Source organism: Mus pahari, chromosome 2 (genome assembly GCF_900095145.1).
Source record: "Mus pahari chromosome 2, PAHARI_EIJ_v1.1, whole genome shotgun sequence".
NCBI lineage: Eukaryota > Metazoa > Chordata > Mammalia > Rodentia > Muridae > Mus > Mus pahari.
The window spans coordinates 82,131,593-82,153,583 of NC_034591.1; the positions used below are offsets into that span (position 1 = coordinate 82,131,593).

Genomic DNA, 21,991 nt, shown 5'->3' on the forward strand with positions numbered 1-21,991 from the left:
TTTTCTTCTTTTATTTTACTAATCATTTCATTTGTTTACACCTCAATTGATCTCCCACTTCCAGGTTACCCCTCCACAAACCCCCCCATCCCACATCTGCCCTCTCCACCCTACACTTTCCCTTATGAGGGTGCTCCCCCCTCTCCGGCCCCACTTCTCAAGCATCCCCCTATGCTGGAGCATCAAACCTCCGCAGAACCAAGGGCCTCTCCTCCCACTGATGTCGGATAAGGCCATCATCTGCTGCATATGTATCTGGAGCCATGGATCCCTCCCTGTACACTCCTAGGTTGGTGATCTAGTCCCTGGGAGCACTGGGTGTTCTGACCAGCTGATACTGTCCTTCCTATGAGGTTGCAATCTCCCTAAGCTCCTCCAGTCCCTTCTGCCTTCTCCCTCACCAGGGTCCCTGGTCCTAGAGCTCAGTCTGATGGTTTGCTTCAAGCATCCACATCTGCATTATTCAGTTTCAGACAGAAGTTTCCAAGAAACAGCCATACCAGGTTCTCATCAGCAAGTGCCTCTTGGCATCAGTGAAGAGAGGGGTGGTGTCTGCAGACAGGATGTACCCCCAGGTGAGGTGATGATGATTCCCTGATGTCCATTCCTTCCTATTTTTGTTTGTTTGTTTTGTTTTGTTTTGTTGTTGTTTTGTTTTGTCCCGGTCTTTCCTTTGGACACAAACATTTCTGGGTTAGAAATTTTGAGATGGGTGGGTGGCCTCATCCCTCAACTGGGGGCTGTCCCTAACTACTGGAGGTCTCTCCAGGCTCTATCTCCCTGTTACTGTGTGTGTGTGTGTGCGTGTGCGTGTGTGTGTGTGTGTGTGTGTGTGTGTGTGTGTGTGCTTTTCAGTTAAAGTCAGTCCTGTTGGGTTCTGGGAGCATCTCCCTTCCCTGGTGTCTGGGACCATCCAGTGGCTACCCCCAGTTCTTCAGTCCCCATGAAGTTCGTTTAAAGTAAACACTGAGTGACTTGAAACTCTTAGAAACATCTCAAAATATTCTATTTATATTATGAATGTCAATTTAGTGATGATGTTAACTCTTTAGAAGTGTGTTTCAAATTCATCTGTCATTAATGATATTTCTCTCTTTAAATGTCACATTTTTTATTATTTCCCTTCTAATTGATCTAACATATTTTCTTCATAATAATGATAGTAATACATTTTGTGACTGGATTATGATAAATGAAATAAATTTCTGTGATTTAAGAAATTGGAGAGAAAATAGTGGAGTGTATTTTGTCTGTTTTTGAAGCAAAAAGAAGATATTACTAATGTTTAAAAGAAAAACTCTGGAGTGGTAAAGCTGTAAACCTGTGTTGTATAGAGTAAGGCTGTGGAAAGGAGAAACAGAGAAAGCTGGGATTTTGTGTTAAGAACGGGGTTTCTGCAAACAGGTACATGGCAAAAGGGAGGGAGCCACAAAAGTGCCAGAGAAAGGATACTTAAGAAAAAGACAGAGGGGAAGAAAAATGAAGTTATACCTTCTAAAGCTGAAAGATTCAGAATGATGGGACAGAATCCTGGCAGCCCTTCCTGTGCCATACATGGGAACTGGAAGGAAGCTACGTTATCTTATTTGGGTGATAAATATTCTCCTCATCTCCTTCTGATGGCAATAGGTGAACCTCCCTTCCTTAGGGCGGTCTCTAAACTGAGAGAATAAGCAGAGCAACTGAATTATCTTGTGTGTAGCTTGAACTATTAGGTTTCTACTCAGCCCAGAGATAGATTCCTTCTGTTTCATCAGGATGAAATACCTTTCCCTCAATGAGCCTCCAGTGGTACTGTAACACTTCCCTGTCTGAAGAGGTAACCTTAAAATCATTTATGAGCTAGGCTGAAATTGAATCATAGATGTACCTCATTTTCACCATGAAAACCCAGAGATCCAATACCAAAGCAGTTAACAGAAGGAATTAGTCTAGATTGTTTCAATTTGTTCTTCTTTAATGCTGAGAAAGTAGCCCTGCTTTTTGGAAATAAACCTGTTTTTCCATCTCTCTTTATCATGTGTACCAACTTTTCCCACTATTTAAATACTTTAGAATGATAAGTGGATAGAAATAAATCCTTTTGGAATAATTCCAATGGTTTTACATATAAAGGATTTAATTAAGCCAAATCATAAATGAATCTGAGGAAAAAATGTCTGTTGAACAATAAACTGCTAAAAAGTAAAAGGACTTTTTTCTTCTGTGTCATAATAATCCTAGATATCCGTGGAATCCAGGAATTTTTGGACAAGGTATCCCAGCAGGGAATGGATGTTGCCCTTCAAAAGGTGGAAAACAACATCAACAAAATGATCACCACGCTCTTTGACACCATGAGGATAGAGGAGTTGAATCGCTATCGAGACACTCTTAGAAGAGCCATCCTTGTCATGAATCCTGCCACAGCCAAATCCTTCATAAGTGAGGTAAGGATTATCCTGGATGGGGAAATATACAAAAAAAAAAAAAAAAAAAAAAAAAAAAAAAAAAAAAAACAAGCAAAAACTTTGGAATGGGCTCCATCAAGGATATGAAAACTAAATAGAGAGGATTAGCTGCACAACTCTCATTAACACTAATGAAGGAGGCAGAGTGAATTGCTTGCTCATCTCATTTACCCCATATTGGCCAGCTAATTACTAGGAATGTCTGTACTTGTGTATATTTAGGCACATGGCCAGGACAACTTTCAGAAACCTTATGAGTTTCAAAGTGCTGTTGACCTGAATGAATCTAGCAAACTCAAGAGTGGATTCACAAGTGCGCCGCTTATCCCTTTGTGTTGTTGATGTTGTTACTGCAAGCGAAAATTAGGTTTCTCAGGAGAGAACTCCTAGAATCGGTCTCTGATTGCCAAGGCCAACTGACTCCAGGAAACACTTCTGCTCTAGGATTCTGCACTAAGACAAACGAGGAAGACTAACTGAAACTCTGTAAAGGGATGGCCACACAGCGTGATGTGACACCATGTCTGCAAAATGTTAGTTATATCTGCTCCCTTGGCTAGATGCAAGAAAACTTAGTAAAAGAACCAGTGAGACTACAGGGATTCAGACGGCCTTGCTGCACCCTAAAATGTTTGTGATTGATTTGTGAAAGATCCTGGCTTTTTTTCTTAACCATAGTTAAGTGTTTAATTTTATCCTAGTCTCTTTTACCAGAGTTAAGTATTAATTTCATTTAGTGATAGAACTGCTTATTTCATTACATACTTTCTGATACTCTTTTTAGCTTTGTGGGCTAAATTGATGAATTGCTTCCTCTCATTTTTCTACCTTCATTCCATTGACTCCTGAAATTCTGCATAAGATTCCAATTTCGAAGGTGTCCTTTGATACTAGGAATTTGAAACAGAATACAAATCATTAAGAACTAGACAATTAATACCTGTTGGATTTTAATATAGATTTTGCCATGTGAATTTAAGGAAACGAGAATTTTAATCTTGAGTTTAGCAAATTCACTGTGAAAGCCTAGACTTTTCTGAAACAAGAAAGGATATCATATTTAATAGTCCACATTCTCTTTCATGATTTGTTCATATCTGTGAGAAAATATTCTAGAATAACACCTTAGAGCAAGTGAGGTGTGTTTGTCTCCCGGTTCCAGAGGTGTCATTCCATGAGCTCTAGGCTCCAGGGAGGCTTAGCATCACAGTTTATGAAGGGCGTCAGGCACTTTGGATCAGGGGTCACCCTAATGACCTCATCCTACCTTGACACACTTCACCCCATAATAGATGTCATTATTGGGTACAACCCAATATTACAGAAAAAATAGGTTTGTATCAATTTGACAACAGGTTTGAGACTGATAACAAGCAGTCTACTACTAGTGCCTGTGCACTGAACAGAGGTTTCCAAAAATGGTATGAGTAAGGACATCATGATGTCTATGAGAAAGGCCAATGCTAAGGCTGTTGGATTTTTCCTTCATTTGGTTTGTTTTTAAATAAGGATAGATTTAGTGTCTGCTGTATCTCATGTATCCTCCTAGACACTAATGAGACAGTGGCCTTGCTGCTCTGAGACCTTTCTTTAACTTTCTGGTTTGGTGCAAGGGAAGAACAGACAGCAGCTGCACTGATCAAGATACAATTGTTGTACATCATGTGTGTTTGCACACTTCTTTGGGAAGTAAGAGCCACTCTCCTCCTTATTGCAAGACTGGAATGTAATTGTGTGAGTGTTGACAGAGTTTATCCTGAGCAGAATCCTGAAGGAGATGTTCTTTGGGTTGCTTATTACAGGACATGGCTTCAGGCAAGGACAGGGCAGTCTAAGCATCAGGAGCACTATGGACCGAAGTAAAACTGTGGGTGATAGAGCAGAGCTCTGAGGAGTCAGGGGAAGTGAATTGGTGTGGTGTGTTTTGCATATTCCCCTGAATCATTTCGTGAAGAAATTTGTGAATATGTTTTTTAAGATATGTGACAAATAGCAGAAACCAAAATGTATTGTTAAAAAAAAAACACACAAAAAGCGAAGATATAACATTTTATACTGTCCTCAGGCAACAAGCAATGAACAGGGGATGTAGAAGGGATGAGTGAAGAAGGAACAGTGCCCTCTAAGGGCCCAGAATTTCTAACCCTTATTAGGGAAACAATGCAGGACCAGAAACCTAGCATTGCTGTTGGGTAAATGGAGTCTGTTCAGAACTAGTTAAAGGAATTGACCCTGCTGTACCGCTGACAATCAGTTTCAACACCACACATTGGTTTGAGTGTTTATCTTACTTTGATCCCTGTTTTTAACTGTGAAACTAAATTCCTATAATAATCTATTGTTTTCTCTCTTGTTCATAAACTTGATACCTAGGCTCATGATTTTTTCCTTAAGACTTCTCTTTCGACTATTACTTAGATATATCTTTTCAATACCAACACCTCCTTGTTTATGTGTTTATCCCATAGTCAACCTGAACAGCAGTGAAGAGGTTGTAAGGAGAATCCAGGGTAATTCATTGTCTCCTGAGCTCACTGTGCACTCTGTAGCCTAACTGATTGGTTCTGCCTTTTTCTCAGCCAGCTGTTCTCAGGAGTTTTTCTTTCATGAGCTCTGAGAGTAAGCTGATATTTTGGGGAAGAACCTGACCTGAACATATAAATGCTAAAGACAGTTAATTCCACTTTCAAAAGCTTTGCCTTCAGAATATATTCAAAAATAATATTCAGTGGAGAGGGTGGGCTTAGGAATTTTTTTTTTAAGTTACAGTTAAGGAAGAAGTAACTTTGCAATGGACTAGGATAGACACAGATTTCAGAGTCTCCACAGGAATCCTGAACAATGACCAATTCATCACACCTCAAATATAGAGCAAATCACAATTCAGATTGTGCATGTGTGTGAAACAGAGGTCAATGATAATAACATTTGCCTGAGGGTTTTCACACTGAAAAAAAGAAGAGTCTCCTGTCTTCTGCATCTCTCCCATGGATATAAACCAAGCTTAATATCTCAAGTTGTTATAGGACTGGTTGCATCTTCTTATATTGAGGCTAGACAAGGCTATTCAGGGGAAAGGAATCTAAAGTTAGGCAACAGAGTCAAACTCAGGGGTGTGCTAAATAGCTTTTATTGGTTTTATTTTTCAAAGAGATATTGTTCTTGCTGTGGAGGGATAATTACATGATTACTAGAACGTGATTTTTTGCAGAAGTCACAGGTTCAGTTCCTAGCACCCACAGTCTTTCTTAGCTCCTGCTCTAGGAATCTCTTCTGGCTCGTTGGACACCAGACATGCAGAGGATGATCACATACGAATGCAAGCAAAGCATGTATTCAGGCAAAAATAAAAATAAGTCTTCAAAATGTTTGTTTCTAATTAAAAGTGGATAATTTGGCTAGTTATAAATGGCCATATTAAATGTTCGTAATTGAGAACTTCACCAGAATTGGCTCACTGTACTCGGAGGCTCGAGTACTCAGGTTGAACAGCTAAGACATTATCTTTTCCTGGAAATGTTGCCAAGGGTATGTACAACATGCTTTGTCTTCACTTTAAAGGAATTACACCACGACTTGTGGTTTTAAATCACTCCCAGAAGGTTCACTTGTGCCATCTTTAAAAATTATCTGTATGCATGTATGTCTGTGTATGTTTGTACATGTGAGTACAGATGTCCACAGGAGACAGAAGTGTCTAATCCCTGAAAACTACAGTTCCAAGTTATTATGAATCACCTGGCATGGATGCCCAGCGTTGAACTTTGGGTCTCTAGAAGAGCAGTATATGCTTTTAACTTCTGAGTCATATATATTATTTGTATGTGAACACACACACACACACACACACACACGTAAAAATGTTACTCTCAGGGACTTTTGCAAATAGCAGTGCATATATTTAGTTTTTTTTTATTCACTGATTATGTGTTTGCACATTTTCCTACTCACAAGAATTGTAATTCCAAAATCAACTCTTAAGCTACAGAAGTTGTCTTCTCAAAAACCCCTGTTCTTATTTAAAATCAAAACTTTACTTATTCACATGCCACTCTCAACTCTAAATAATCATCCTATCAACAGCCTATTGCATGCTTGTGTGTGTTCATGAATGTGTGTGCTTGCATGTGTGTGTCTGTGTGTGTTTTAGTCCAGGTCAGAGAATAGTGTTCCTAAACTCAAGAGGACATTGCAATGCTTCTTCAGGAGAACAGTCAGGTTCATGTTTGAGTTGTGTTATCATTTGCAATGAGTTAAGATTAATGAATTATATATAAATATATATATATATACGTATATTTAATTCATATATAATGTATATATAATTTTATATGTATATAATATTTAATTCACATGTATAAATTATATATGTAATTTATACATAATTCAAAAAATAATATATATTAGACAAACTGTTTGAATATTATATATATATATATATATATATATATATATATATATATATGAGACAAAGTGTTTTGGGTGGACATGTAAACTCAGAGCTTAGAGCAAAGAAGCCCTGTATTTCTATAATTACAAGTAATAAAAGAGTCACTAACACATGAGTCAATGTTCCAAGGCCTTAGGAGGATGCATGCACTAGAGTGACAGAAACCTGTATTCTCACTTAGTCCCACTGTACAATACTTTGTATCCTCTGTTTAGGTGGCTTGTGTAAGTCTAAGGACATCTGTCTGGCACACATGGCACAGAGTTCTCCATCTACAGCCACCGTTCATCCTGATCTTGTCTCTACCCCAGCTTCAGTTTCAGGCTTCTCCAGCAGTGCTGCTTCCTATGCACTTCACAGTTAGCTATTTATTTAAAAGATTTTGCTTGTGGCCTCATTTCCCTCTTAGAGTTGCTATCTTATATACCTCTCCAGACTGTACATTTTAATAGTATTGGGGGATATGATGGTTCTTCTACAGTTGGATATTTCAAAATGTTAAAAAAGGACTTTGAAATCCATTTTTGCCAACATGGTAGTTCATGCCTTTAATACTAGTAAATAGGAGGCAAAGGCAAGCAGATCTGTGGCATCCCAGCTCAGCCATGACTACATAGTGAGATACTGTCTCAATATTAAAATTAATACTATTAATATTAATATATTATGTGGTATACTAGTATTATAATATATACTAATTTATATTGATAATATTAATATTGTATATTATAATAAATAATAATGCTATATTGGTAATAATATTAGTATATATTAATATGTAATAGTTATATATGCACTAATCATTAAAGAGAATTATTTCTGAAAATATTTAGCACATGATAGATAGAAAGGCAAATGCAGTTAGAAAGGTGTCAATGGACTGGGATGATAGAAATGGTGGGGGAAATACAGATTAGGTGCAGGGCAGAATACCAGTAAGCAGCTAAGACTGGGAGAAGAAAATGAGAGCTGGCCTGCACTTGGAGACCAGCAAGTATTTCAGCCCCACTGCTGCAGTGCAGGTGAAGCTGGCATGGAAGCTATACAGATGTTCAGGGGAAATTCTAACTTGAAAGTATTTTTCTTACAAAATGAGTTTTAGAAAAGAAACTGTTCACTTACCATTGTCATTTAATTGCTATGGGAAATAATAGGCATATGAATTCAGTTTTCTGCCTTCCCCCACCCCCGTCCCTGGAGCAATTGTGTATCATTGAGTTAGTCATACTTCCTTTGAAGTTTTAGACACTTAAATGTCTGCAGTTCATACTCCACCTCTCATTCAGGAGCTTCAAAGCTGTAACGAAGATTGCAGTTTTGTGCAGCTCAGCAAATCTACCTGCTATAATGTCCAAACAAATCATTGTCTAGGTGTGCCTATAAGTGTCGTTGAAATGAATATGGCAGGGCACGAGCAGTCATATGGCTTGGTTTACATTTACATATGAACTGACATAATATTTCAAGATCAAATATTTTTATAGGAATAATGTTTCACTGATTAATTTGTGAGAAAAATTCTGGATAGAAGTAACAAATATTGGCTATATAAAGTAAGATGTTTTGATCAAAGTTCTTTTGTTTTCAGTTTCATTAGAAATATTAAATCTCAGATATGATGGTCCATACCTATAATCCCAGTACTGGTGAGTCTGAGGCAGGAAAATGGCTATGAGGTTGAGATAAACTTTCATAGTGAAGTTGAAGCCATAAAGACCTTGTGTAAAAGATTCAATACTATAGAATCAGAAAGACTTATTATGTATGTGACAATGGATATCATTTTCAATTTGGATTTTTCTTTGTCAGAATTTCAGACATGGACCCTACTATTACAGAAAGTTCTTTTACTCTACAATAAAGATAATACCACTTATTCCTTAAACCTACTTTATAAGATAGTTTTCATTTTATCGTATTATATCTAAGTCATGGAAGAATTTTGATTTGCCAAATAATAAAAAAGAATAGTTCTTTCTTCAAATGTATAAGCACCTTTCTAGAAATAAGCCCCAGGGAAGGTGAAGAAACAAATGAAGGTAACTTGTCCAATAGATGTAAAAAGATCTCCAGTCATAAAAAGACTCTTCACTCGAATTTCTATAATAGTTATTTAAAAACTATTTAAATAACTCATTTTTTACAAAAGGAGATTATTTGGTGATGTTAAATTAAAGCTTTAAAGATAAATCTGTTATAATCATATCTTTGAAAGAACATTTGATAATAATTTTATCAAAAGATATCCATAGCAGGAAAGTTTAAGAATATTATGTTGGTAGACAGCTGCTCTACATTTTCTAAATAACATGTGTAAATAGAACAGCACGAAATGTAAATTTAAGCTCAACAGATTTCCATATGACCAGTATCTAGATGAGAGACCTGAACCTACTACAGTACCCACCTTCCGCTTCCTATCCACACATGGTTATAACCAGCTCAGGCATACTGACTTTTTACAGTGTATTCACCCGAACCTATTTTTAGGCTGGGTATAAATGGAAGCATGCAGTTCATCCTGCTTCTGTGCATTTCTTCACTACGTTCAACACTACCTGTGTGATATCCAGCTATGATGAAGTGAGAAAACATCATTCTTATTGATTGACACAAATAATTACTGTGTGGATCCTCCACTGTCTATATAACTCCTGTGAAGGGGTTTTGGATTTTGCTCTTTACCAAAAGTGGTCCTATGAACACATGTTGAGTGTATGTATATATTTTAATGAGACAACACTGTAAATTACTGTATAATATCTTGAATGACCCTCAAAATAATCCTATAAAATTGGATCAGCAACACTGTTATCCCATGGGTGAGAAGGAACGGGGATGTCATTCAAATATGTCCCTCTCAATTAAGTAGATTGTTTCCTTTTTATCTCTTGCTTTAACTAATGATCACTTCCCAAGTTACTGTACTCTTAAACTATCATCATTGTAAAATGAATATTTTTCAGAGTGTGATTTACTTCCAACTAGCTTTTAACTCTATAAAAGAGAATGTAATGAGAATGCTCATTTGGGATCTTTGAACATGCCATCTATGCACATGGCATCTTATGGTCAGTATGCTTAAGATTCTTAATGTAAAGTGAGTGAGGAAGTAAAAAGGATCAATCACTTGTGTGTGTGTGTGTGTGTGTGTGTGTGTGTGTGTGTGTGTGTGTGTTAGGGTTTTACTGCTGTGAACAAATACCATGACCAAGTCAAGTCTTATAAAGGACAACATTTAACTGGAGCTGGCTTAAAGGTTCAGAGGTTCAGTCCATTATAATCAAGGTAGGAACATGGCACAATCTAGCCAAGCATGGTGTTGGCAGAGCTGAGAGTTCTGCATCTTCATCTGAAGGCTGCTAGTGGAAGACTGACTTCCACAAAGCTAAGAGGAGGGGCTTAAAGCCTACACCCACAGTGATACACCTATTCCAAAAGGGCCATATCTCCTAATAGTGCCACTCCCAAGGCCAAACATATACAAACCATCACTCTGTGTGTGTGTGTGTGTGTGTGTGTGTGTGTGTGTGTGTGTGTGTGTGTTTGGTCTGCATGTCTGGAAAAGAGGGAGTGGGAAGAAGGAGAAGAAGAGAGAGAGGAAAGAGAGACAAGGAAAGAGCATATAACTAATATCAGCAAGAATAAGTCAATTCTAAATAGCACGAAGTAGTTGACAGACTAAGAACTGACAGTCAAAACATTTTTCTTGTATTCTGGACACTGCTTTGTGTTTTATGTTTGGACACTGCATCATTACCACAAGCCTATTCAGCAAATTCAGTGTTTGGTTACTCTTTCCAGATAAGGAATCTAAGGTGAACATCTGTTGTAAGAATACCTACAGTTCCTTCAGCTAGCAGGTTAGTTGATATTTTAGACACTGTCTTATGCACAGAGTTCCTAGCACCTAGTCTTCTTGTGAATTATTTCATAAAGTCGGGCATTTTGTTTCCCTTTTCAGTCATATTTAACAGTCCAGGATGTACAATGGATGGGAAGCAATGCAACAACACAGTCTTTACTAGTGCTGTTGATGAGTTTGTGGCAGGGGTGTCTAGCTCAGTTAATAGACGTTTACATCGCATTCAGGAAACATTAGGATCGATCCCTGCTCATCATAGGCCTAATGTGGTGGTAACTTTGTCAATCTCATTAGTGAGAAGCCTGAGGCAAAAGTATTATAACATCTAGGGTTATCTGTGCTTTCAAGCAACACACCTTCTCAAAATATCTAAGGCCCTCTCCCCAATGACAATTCTGAAATAATGGAAGGCTTAAGATGATGGTTAGTATATATTTTCTCAGGCTTGTGATCTTTATCATTGGATAAACAGACTGTCTGGACTAGCAGGTATTATATACTACCATGAAGAAATGTAGAAGTGAAAGAACTTTAGGATCCCAGTAACTCATGAGATAATACTTCATTGTTGGCATGACAAGCTCACTAGATATGATAAACGTGAGCTTGTAGAACAAAAGAATACTGCTGATGCTGCGTAATCTCATAGATCCAATATGTCAGTCATTCTCACACTAGGCTTACAGAGGAAGCATATGACATGATGATGCTCCCACTGCCAGCCTGTGGGGAGCCTAGCTAAACTAACAGTGGGGTTTGAAGTCCAGAACACCTAAGGTCTAGGAAGGGGCTTCACCATAGTGCTCACCATAGCCACACTTTCCTTACAAGTTATGCAGTGCTTGAAGGTGATTTACAGCTTGGCCAACCTGCTTGCCCTTAGCTCTGTGTACTGGAAGGCATCACGGACTTTCTGAAGAAACTCAATTTCAAAACAGACTAACTTTGTTAAATGGAGTCCAAGATCTGTGTTTCTGTAACTGCTTTTGTGGTAAACCTCAGGATGGGCCTAAATTACCCAGCACCTCCCATCATTGTTCTTTCTAGAGACAAAATGATGGTCTTGAAAACAATATAGAACTACAAAATAAGCTCATTAACCTAGCAGGCCAGCCTGCTTTAGGTATTGAATTTCATATTGGAAAGAAAAGGGGAGGAGGGAAAGGAAGAGGAGAGAAGTGGGGAAAAGAGGGGAGGTGAGGAAGACAGAGGGGAAGGAATGGGAGGAGGAAAGAGGAAAGGGGAAGGGTGGGAAGGAGAGACAGAGACATGGCGAAGAGACGGGATGGGAAGATAGGGAGACGGAGAGGAAGAGGCAGGGAGGGCAGGGAAGGAGAGCAGACAGGATGGAAAGGGAGCAAAGAGACAAATTTTAAAAGAAAAACACAGCTTTATATGAATTTAAGTGATGACTAAGCTTGACAACATAAGTGAGTTTTCTTCTATATAGGGTATAAGTATCTGAAAAGTCTAGCAATTAGTGTGTCTACCTGACTGCATTTCAACTGTTATCTAATTGCATTGCTTGGCCTACCTGCCTGAGGCAGACTCATTGCTGAGATAATAATAAAAGAGCCATTGCCTGGTGATATGCACTAGTTGAAGATTTGGAACACTGTTTTCCTAAACTGCAGGATCCCTGTCATTTTTTTTTTTTTTTAAAGAAACCTCACATCTCCTATCACAAGAGTTCTAGCATTATTCTAGGCAGTACCTAGTTTTTTTTTTTTTTTTCTTCAGAAGGGTCTTACACTATGCTGCTCTAACTATCCACCCCCACTGTCTTCTCAGCACAGAAAAGCATGCCCTAACCCAACTACATCGCCAGGCATTTCCATCAACATCGGTTCCTTAGCTGAATCAATAGCAGTGATTCATTGTCTTCTAATTCATTGTCTTCCAGTGATTCATTGTGATCTAAGTGATTCATTTGATTTGCATGTGGTGTGTGTGTGTGTGTGTGTGTGTGTGTGTCTGTGTCTGTGTCTGTGTCTGTGTCTGTGTGTATGTGTGTGTGTTTGTGCATGCGTATGTGAGTCTCCTTCTTCATAGTCTTTAGCATGGAGAGAGGGGGGACTTGGTAGACTATATCTTTTATGTATTTTCCCCACCATGATCATAAGGCTGAAAGTTACACCAAATTTGAGTGTACCATTCACACAGTGCAAAGTGAAGCAAGAGGTTAGACCATATACCTTGAACTTTTAAGTGAGGCTAAGACAAATGTTGTCAACTCCAAAATGTTCTAATATATTTTGTAGAATTTAATGTCGGGAGTCATAGGATACTGGGTCCTATCAGTATACATTTTGAGATAATGTAAACTCAGTGAGTTGACATGGCATAAGCCATATTGAAGGAAGGTCACTAGTCAAAATTAAATCACTCCTTAATTATAAGATCATCCTAAGGTAAATGGCCATATCACATTTACTCAGAAAGATTATATCAGATAATGCTTATAGAAACAAAAACTAAAAAACATCTTAAAAAGTGACTGTAAATGTTCTCATGACCAAATAACTTTTCTAACTTTGTTGAGTGGATACATTTTTATGCTATTATATGCCCTGGACTTTTATCACCATGTTCTCATTAACATTTTTCTTCATTAGACTGTAAGCTTCATAACAGCAAAATCTTTGTAGATTAAACTTTAAAGCTTACCCCATATTCTAATCTCAACAGACTAGAATGAGAACACTATCACAAGCTCTGACACAAATTTGAGGCCAGGACACTGGGCAATGGCCAGATCCATATCTGGGATTCCCACAGAATGGCTGATAATTGCATTAGTCTGCTGATTATAAAGGCAAGGACTTCATTCATCCCACCATTGTCCCATTGTGGGCAAGGACGCATCTTGATATATTCCCTGCCTGTGTATTTTCTGTCTGCTTACTCTACAGGTAACCATGCACACACTGTGCAGTTAGGGCAACCAATGGTGTTTACAGAAGTGAAAACAAGTGGCTTGATATCACATAACAATAGTTCCCAGCATTACGGAAAGTTCTCTGTCCTTTGGCAAGTAGGTGAGGATTGCAGGTTTGTCTGTCCTTGGGCAAATGGGGCTTACAGGTTAGAGGCATTTTTGCTATATGGCACAACAATTTATACTTAACTTTAGTCATCACAATAGGCAAACTAATCCACTATATTTAATGATCTAAAAGTATATTTTTGAGGTGCCTTTTTCCCAAAATTGTTCACTATAAGCCACCTGATTTGAGGATTTTAAGAGTCTTAACACTATATATATGCTAAGCCTCACATCCTTCCTTCTTTCCTTAGAGGCTGTGACCTCATATTAATTTCAGTTGTTAATTGACAAAATTGTGCTAACCTATTATTTTTTTTAAATGACTAAAATAAGGAATTCTCCTTAGCAATAACCTCTCAAATCTTCCATTCTTAGCTTTTTCTATGCTTCTAAGCGATGTTTCCAGGAAGGCATTAAATTAAACAACAACTTAAAAATTTAGTCTAATCTTAATTTTGTTGATGTTAATAGAGACTAAAGTACTTGGTAAAAACATGGATGTATTTATTTATCTGGAGCATTGTTGTTTTTATTATCCCAGGGAAAAATAGGTCTTGTTCAAAACTGTCAAAAGTAATGTCCCCACTTAAATCATGAGAGTGGGAGCCACATCACATTCAAGTATACCATTTTACACAGTACATAACAATACAGAGCTCAACCAGCCAATGCTCATCTCTGAAGCAGTAGATTGCTTGATTTTTATTTTTGTACATGCAAGGTGTGCACTATAAAAGGGCTTTTTTTTTTTTTTTTTTTTTTTTTTACTTTCAGTGGTTGGAAAGGAATTGGCTATGACTAGAATGTCATCATAGTGTTATATTTGTATTCTTATTCCACATACTCATTATCTATGCTCACTTCATTCCATTAGCAACCAATAATTGATATGGTCTACGTACCAATACCCAAAATAGAGAACTTAATGTTTAAGATGAAAAACTAGCATGCCACAGTATCTACAGTATTGTTCAAGATGCTGCCTAGTCATCCATCAATGGGAGGAGAGGCCCTTGGTCTTACAAAGATTGTTCCCCAGTACAGGGGAATAAGAAGTGGGAGTACAGAGGGCCAAGAAGTGGGAGTGGGTAGATTGGGGAGTAGGATGGGGTGAGGGCATAGGGGACTTTTGGAGAGGAACTAGGAAAGGGGATAGCATTTGAAATGTAAATGAAGAAAATATCTAATAGAAAAAAGATGCTGCTGAGAGCTCCCCCCCCAAAAAAAAATCAATAAGGAGCACCTTCAGGACACAATCTGTGCAGAATTCCATAATCTCATAATTCTTTGACATAGAGCTTATGTATAACTGATGTTCAATAAGCAGTTTGTGGCTTATATCATTCACTATGAAGAAAGGGAGTGTATAGAAAATGATTACCCAATTTCATGCAATACAAAAAACATGAAAGTATTCTCTATTTTCTACGAAAACCTAGGCTATTAGAATTTTAATGCAATTTTAATGACCTGGGAATTCCTCCCCTTTCAATTACTTCACTTCCTGTCAGGTTTTCACTACCAACAGAAATGAACCATTGAAAATTCAGAGTTAGGTTGGTATACTCCCGCAGCACTGAACATGGTTGCTAATTTCCAAAATTTACCTTGCATCCTTGAGGGGATGATTAATAGATATTTAGATGATTAATAGATATTTCCTTAGCAAAAATGAACTTCAGTATGACATTATTATTTCCTGATTCTTTTAAAACATAAAGGGTAAAAGGCTAAAGGTACTTCTAATTGGCAAAAGAATTCCATACTGGGAAGACATTTCTTGATTAGCAGTTGTGTAGGCAGAAGGTGGGCTGGAGTGTGGAAATCTGCCCAAGAATTCAGAGAGAAAAATGCTCTATACAGGTGGAGATAGCTCAATCAGTACTCAGCATGTTGTCAAAGCTTCAACTTCCAACATATTTAAATGAATTGAAAGCTTACTTAGTAAAAGCACTCAATTGGGAGTACTCAAATTGGGGTGCATATTACTCGAATGCTGATTAATGTATCCTTTTCATCAGGTTCATTTCTCTTTTAAGCAGACAGGTTTTGATGTTCATGTTTTTCAGATTAAACCTGGACTCAAGATATTAAGGGAGTGACATTTGTTCTGTAGTAGAAAAATATCCTGTCAGCCATTGTAATAGCTCATTCTTTTTCTCTCTGTGTCTTTCTGTTCTGTCTCTATCTCTCTGTTTCTCACTGCGTGTGTTATCTTTCTGTCTGTCTGTGTCTCTGTCTCTGTCTGCATCTCTCTCTCACTCTCTCTCTCTACCTTGTCCTCTTGTTCATGTTTACAGACCTTCTTCAGTCTTTCTGAGCTTTATTGTCTTGTTTGAAGCTGTTCTGAGATGACTGAAATAGCAGTGCTTGCTGTGTTATTTGATCTCAAATCTTTTTATCCCTGATACATGATTTTGGTTTTTTCCCCTGTGCCTTTTCAATCATTTTGATAACATTTCTCCTCAGAAATAGTTTTGAGCGTTAATTTGAGTCTAAGAAATTCTATGGCTTTGTACTGTTTCATAGGATCCGTGTTCTCCTTGGGTGAACTCATTACTGTCTTGCTTTTTTTGAGTTGAAAAGATGAATCCTGCATATGAAATAAAATCTCCATTAACTCATTTGCTTAAGATCGAATTTGAGTGGACAGCTTTCAAACTGTTCTTCATGAGAAAATATGCTTTGCCTTTAATTACTGCTATCATCCACTGCTATAAATTGAGGTGAAGGTTTACTTGCATATATTTTCTATAACAATTTCCAACCTCTTTCATAAGAAGGTGCTGTCAGCTCTGATTAGTAAGGGTATGCATTTATTTTGCATGTGTGCATTAAAAACAATGATCTAACAGTGGTGTGCTCTGTGGCTGTCCTCATCCAAATTTGTTGTTCGGTGTGCTTATTCATGCCCTGGAAAGCATCTGACAGTTTCCCCTGATTGCCAATACAAAGTCTGTTCCTGGCTGGAAAATGCTTTTAGCACACTCTCTTCCAACAGAGAAAAACTAAGTGAAATGTTACCTGGCACAATGAACACAGTGAATACCTTCATTCCTTGGAATTCTGAAACTCCCCAATATGTATGTAAATAGGAAGGCAATGGAGCACAGGTTTTGTTTTAAGGTCAGTAAAATGTACTTTTAATAGTGACTAATACAAGGTCAGTGCTTTTACCCTCCTATCTATACTCTCAGCCAAGCAACTTCCAAGACAAAGTGCCTTTCAGTATACACATATCCCTGAAAACCCATACCTGGAATGTTTGGGGATGGAAGCCATTGAAAATTGAACCATCATATTATTCTGTTTGAAATTATATTCCCCAAATAATTTTCTTAATTTAATTGACTTATATATAGGTTCATGGCAAAGCAAGCATACATTAAGCAAATCAATGAATGTTCTAGAAAATAAGTTTGTTCTATTCCAGTATACGTGAATATGACACAAATTTCACAGGGCATTATTGAGTTTATACAAAAGCTTACTCTGTATTTGGCCAGTGTTAATCTGCTGAGTCCAAGGGATGCTGCTAAATGTTCTGGTAATGACTCAGGCTTAGGAGTCTATAGTCCTTAGAGTCTGAACTTGGATGATAATCAGTTCAGAGACCATGCTCACTCCACCATGAAGAAAACTGACTAGATAAAATTTTGTTTTGATTTTTATCTCTTCATATTTATTTTGAATCTCTGTGATATTTTCACAAGAGTTCCATATCCAGTTTGGCAATCATAATAAAAATGTATTTCCTTACCTATGTGCAAATATTAGATATTACTTTATAGGCACTTCAATGAAAATAGACATTTGGTAATCTGAGTTAGCAATTAATATTAATGTACAATTAAATATATCCACTTTTTATACTATCAACACAGGATCTTCATCAGAACTCCTCTGAGATAGCCTGTTGTTACCTATGTCATGGAAATCCTGTAGCTTCAGATCTGTAGGACTGACCCCTTCAAATACTTTGGCAGTCCATACATAGATGGGGTAGTTGTTGGGGTGGGCCAACTCAGACCTCTGGATCTGAGTCTGGATAGAAACTGATTTGGTCAACCTACTAGCTCTCCTGTACTTGTGCCACCAGGGCAAGCTCTCCCACTTTGCCAGGTGAGGCATGTGGACAGTTCTTCCTCTCCCACACATTCAGGTCAGCTGACCCACATAACCCAGTTTAGGAGGAGGGTGAGCTCTACAGATGGGAAGCAGGGCCTGCTCTCCCCAATTCAAACCAAGACCTTGAATCAGAACAATGCATATTTATAAGTAAAAGTATTTTGTCAAAAAGGAGGGGAGGTTGTATGGTCAAGGTCGGAGGGAAAAATAGACTGGGAGATGAGTGGGATTGAGGTTCATGATGTGAAAATCACAAAAAATAATAAAAAAAAAAATGTTAACGTGTGTGTGTGTGTGTGTGTGTGTGTGTGTGTGTATTCTTTCTTTAAAAAATAGAACAAGATGAAGGCAGTCAGATAGCAGAGGGCCCTTCCCAACGGCTACTCAGGGCTCTGAGACAACACTGTGTCATTGTCTTGCTATAAAAGGAGATAGGAATGTGTGCCTTCTTTCCCGCATATTTGGCACATCAAAATCCGCCTATTAAAATGTCCTTTACAGAGTCCCACTGTGTTCTTTCTTTCTAAAAATAAAAGTGAATTTAAAAGTGAATTTAGACTTCCTATTTGTATGATAGGGAGAAAAAAAAAGCTACTGCTTAGCATGGGAATTCACCACGCAATCTGACATTCAAGTGATGTATTTATTTTAATAAACTAAAAAAGGTTTGGGTGGTTTGCATCAATTTTAAACAATTATCCTTTTGTATTTACTTGACCTACTTAGATAATGAAGTACAAACAGATTTGATTCAATAACACATTAGTAAAATGTTCAGTGGAGTCTTAGAACAACTGCTTTAATATTCTTAAACAACAGGAGGTCCCAGATCTGACTCCTGTGAGGTGTGAGTTTGTTTGGCCTCAGCTCAGATTTTCATAGATGTTCCCACTTCAAAGATGTTCTACTTTCAAAACATTGAATAGAGACCAGCTGCATATATAGCTTCCATTGACACCATAACTTTGTCATTGTTTTAACATTTTAAGTGATTGGCTACGATTATAAAACTATTGAGAAGCAGCAGTGTACACTATGTGATAGCAAACAGGATGTTTTCCACCTTTAATACTGTCTTCTCAAACCTAGGATTTTATGACATTGAGTTAATTTTCAAATGACAGCTATGGCTATGAATTTCCTCCACTGCGTGTACTTCTGCTTTGCGATTGAAAATTAATAAAGGCTCCCCAGTGATTCCGAAGTTTTCATCACATGAGCAGATGGTGCCATTGTTTGTTTGACTGGACACTTACTTGTAAAGATACCATCTGACTGGAAAATAAACTAAGTCATACTCACAGTTTTGTATAGTGATATCGGGAAAATATTTTGTTTTGTTTTGTTCTTATTAATGAACCAAGAGGAGTTTCTGGAAATAAGTATTTGAGATGAGGTATAATTATGTTTGGCTTTCTTTTTATAGCAAAATTCAATCAACGCCAGCAAATCACTGGGTGTGGTGGTGCACGCCTTCAATCCCAGCACTCAGGAGGCAGGCACAGGCAGATTTCTAAGTTCGAGGCCGTCCTGGTCTACAAAGTGAGCTCCAGGACAGCCAAGGATATACAGAGAAACCCTGTCTCGAAAAAACAAAAAACAAAAATACAAAAATGAACAAACAAAATAACCCAACAAATCATCTATTGTATGTATATGGTATAAAAATGTGTTAATGGTGTTTTTTTGTAATCTCTGTAGTGTGCCTGAGTAGTTTTACTGAACTTCTAAATTTTAGCAAAGATACTATGAGTAATGACAAGGGTATTTAAATATAAGAAGCCAGCAGTATAAGTACTGTATTTTACCTCTGCTTAATGGACGGAGAGATTAGGGACAGGAAGTTTTTTAGACTTCCCAAGGCACTGCAGCTCAGGCCAGGTATGTCTGCTGTGTGCTAGCAATGGCTACACTGGACAGTAGCAAAAACTCACAGAATCCCTGTTTTCATCTGATGAATGTTAGCTTGTTGGATACTTGTTTATAAAGTCTCTATATAAATACTCAACAATGTCCTGTCTAGAAGTGACATTAAAGCTTCCAAGGGGAATGTATTGAAAAGAGGGGAAGGAAGAGAGACAAAAAAAGCATGCTAGTGTCAGACCAGTCCTGAAGCTAAAAAGATGAGCTTGTCATGTTTACCATACAATTTCATTAACCTTAAACTTTTAAATGATCAAATGAAAAATCGACCCTGTAGGAGGACCAGCAGTGCCAATTAATCTGAACCCCTGAGATCTCTCAAACACTGGACCATCAGGCAGCATACACCAGCTGATAGGAAGCAACCAATGCATACACACCAGGGGACTGCCAGGCCTGTGTTCAATCAGAGATGATACACCTAATCCTCAAGAGACTGGCTGCCCCAGGGAGTTTGGTGGTCAGGTGGGGTGGGGGATGCAAGTGTGGGTTGGGACATCCTTGTAGAGATGGGGTGGGGTGTGTGGAGAGGATTATGGAATGTGGAACAGTTGGAAGGTGGACCGGGCGGGGGGGGGGGTAAAATCTGCAGTGGATAGATAGATAGATAGATAGATAGATAGATAGATAGATAGATAGATAGATAGATAGATAGATAAAGTTAAAAAGTCAACTTACATAAATGTACCACATTTTCTTTCTCTATTCTTCAGTTGAAGGGCAACTAAATTGTATCCAGATTTTGTCTATTATGAATAAAGATGCTATAAACATAGTTGAGCAAATGTCCTTGTGGTAGAATGGAGCATCCTTTGGGTATATGCCCATGAGTAGGAAAGCTGGAAGTTAAGTTATATTGATTCCTGATTTTCTGAGAAACCACCAATATTCTAAAGTGGCTGGATAAGTTTGCACTCTCACCACCAATAGAGGAGTGTTCTGCTTGCTCCATATCTTTGCCATCATGAGCTGTCACCTTTTTTTTTTTTTTTTTTAACTTAGCCATACTTACAGATGTAAGATGGAATCTCAACATCATTTGGATTTGCATTTCCCTGATGGATAAGAATGTTAAACATGTTTTTAAGTGCTTCTCTGCCATTTAAGATTCCTCTCTGGAGAATTCACTGTTTATATTTGTATGCCATTTTTAATTGGATTATTTGGTTTGTTGATACCTAGTTTCTTGAGTTCTTTATATGTTTTAGAAATTAGCCTCTGTCAGATGAGAAATTGGTGAAATTACTTTCTTGTTCTGTAGGATGTAGTTTTGTCCTAGTGATAGTGTTCTTTGCCTTTCAGAAGCTTTTCAGTTTCAGGTCCCTTTTATTTCTTATGTATCTTAGTGTTGATGTTCAGAAAGGTGTCTCCTGTGCCAATGCATTCAATGGTACTCCCCACTTTCCCTTCTATCAGGTTCAGTGTATCCCAATTCATGTTGATTTCTTTGATCCACCTGTACTTGAATTTTATGCAGGATCTATTTGTATTCTTCTACATGAAGACATCCATTAAGACCAGCACCATCTGTTGAAGATGCTTTCTTTTTTTCCATTGTAAAATTCTGGCTTCTTTTTCAAAAATAACCTGTCCATAGATGTGTGTATGTACATCTGTATGTTCAATTCTATTCCATTGATCAACCTGTCTGTATTTACACCAATACCATGCTATTTTTATTACTATAGGACTGTAGTACAACAGCACTATATTTTTTGGTCTTTTATTATACAGGATTTTTTTTAATATATCCTGTTTTTTTCTGTTTTTCCATATAAGTTCAGCTGTGCTCTTTCAAGGTCTGTAAATAATTGTGTTGGAATGTTGATGGGGATTGCATTGAATCTACAGATTGCTTTTGGTAAAATGGCCATTTTTTACTATATTGAATCTATTAATTCATGAGCATGGGAGATCTTTCCATCTCCTGGTATCTTCTTTATTTTCTTTCTGGAAAGACTTGAAATTTTGTCATATGATTCTAGCTGTTAAAAAATATCATGAGCCGGGCGTGGTAGCGCACACCTTTAATCACAGCACTCAGGAGGCAGAGGCAGGCAGATTTCTGAGTTCGAGGCCAGCCTGGTCTATAAAGTGAGTTCCAGGACAGCCAGGGCTATACAGAGAAA

General features: G+C 37.7%; 1 protein-coding gene across 2 annotated transcripts in view; it reads left to right on the forward strand.

The window, feature by feature from the left end:
- Grid2 (glutamate ionotropic receptor delta type subunit 2) overlaps positions 1 to 21,991 on the forward strand; it is a 1,393,897-nt gene that overhangs the window by 680,560 nt on the left and 691,346 nt on the right. For both annotated transcript variants that reach the window (XM_029535429.1, XM_021188898.2), the window contains exon 4: positions 2,224 to 2,429. In XM_029535429.1, the coding sequence (XP_029391289.1) occupies positions 2,224 to 2,429 (206 nt within the window). The remainder of the gene's footprint in view (positions 1 to 2,223; positions 2,430 to 21,991) is intronic.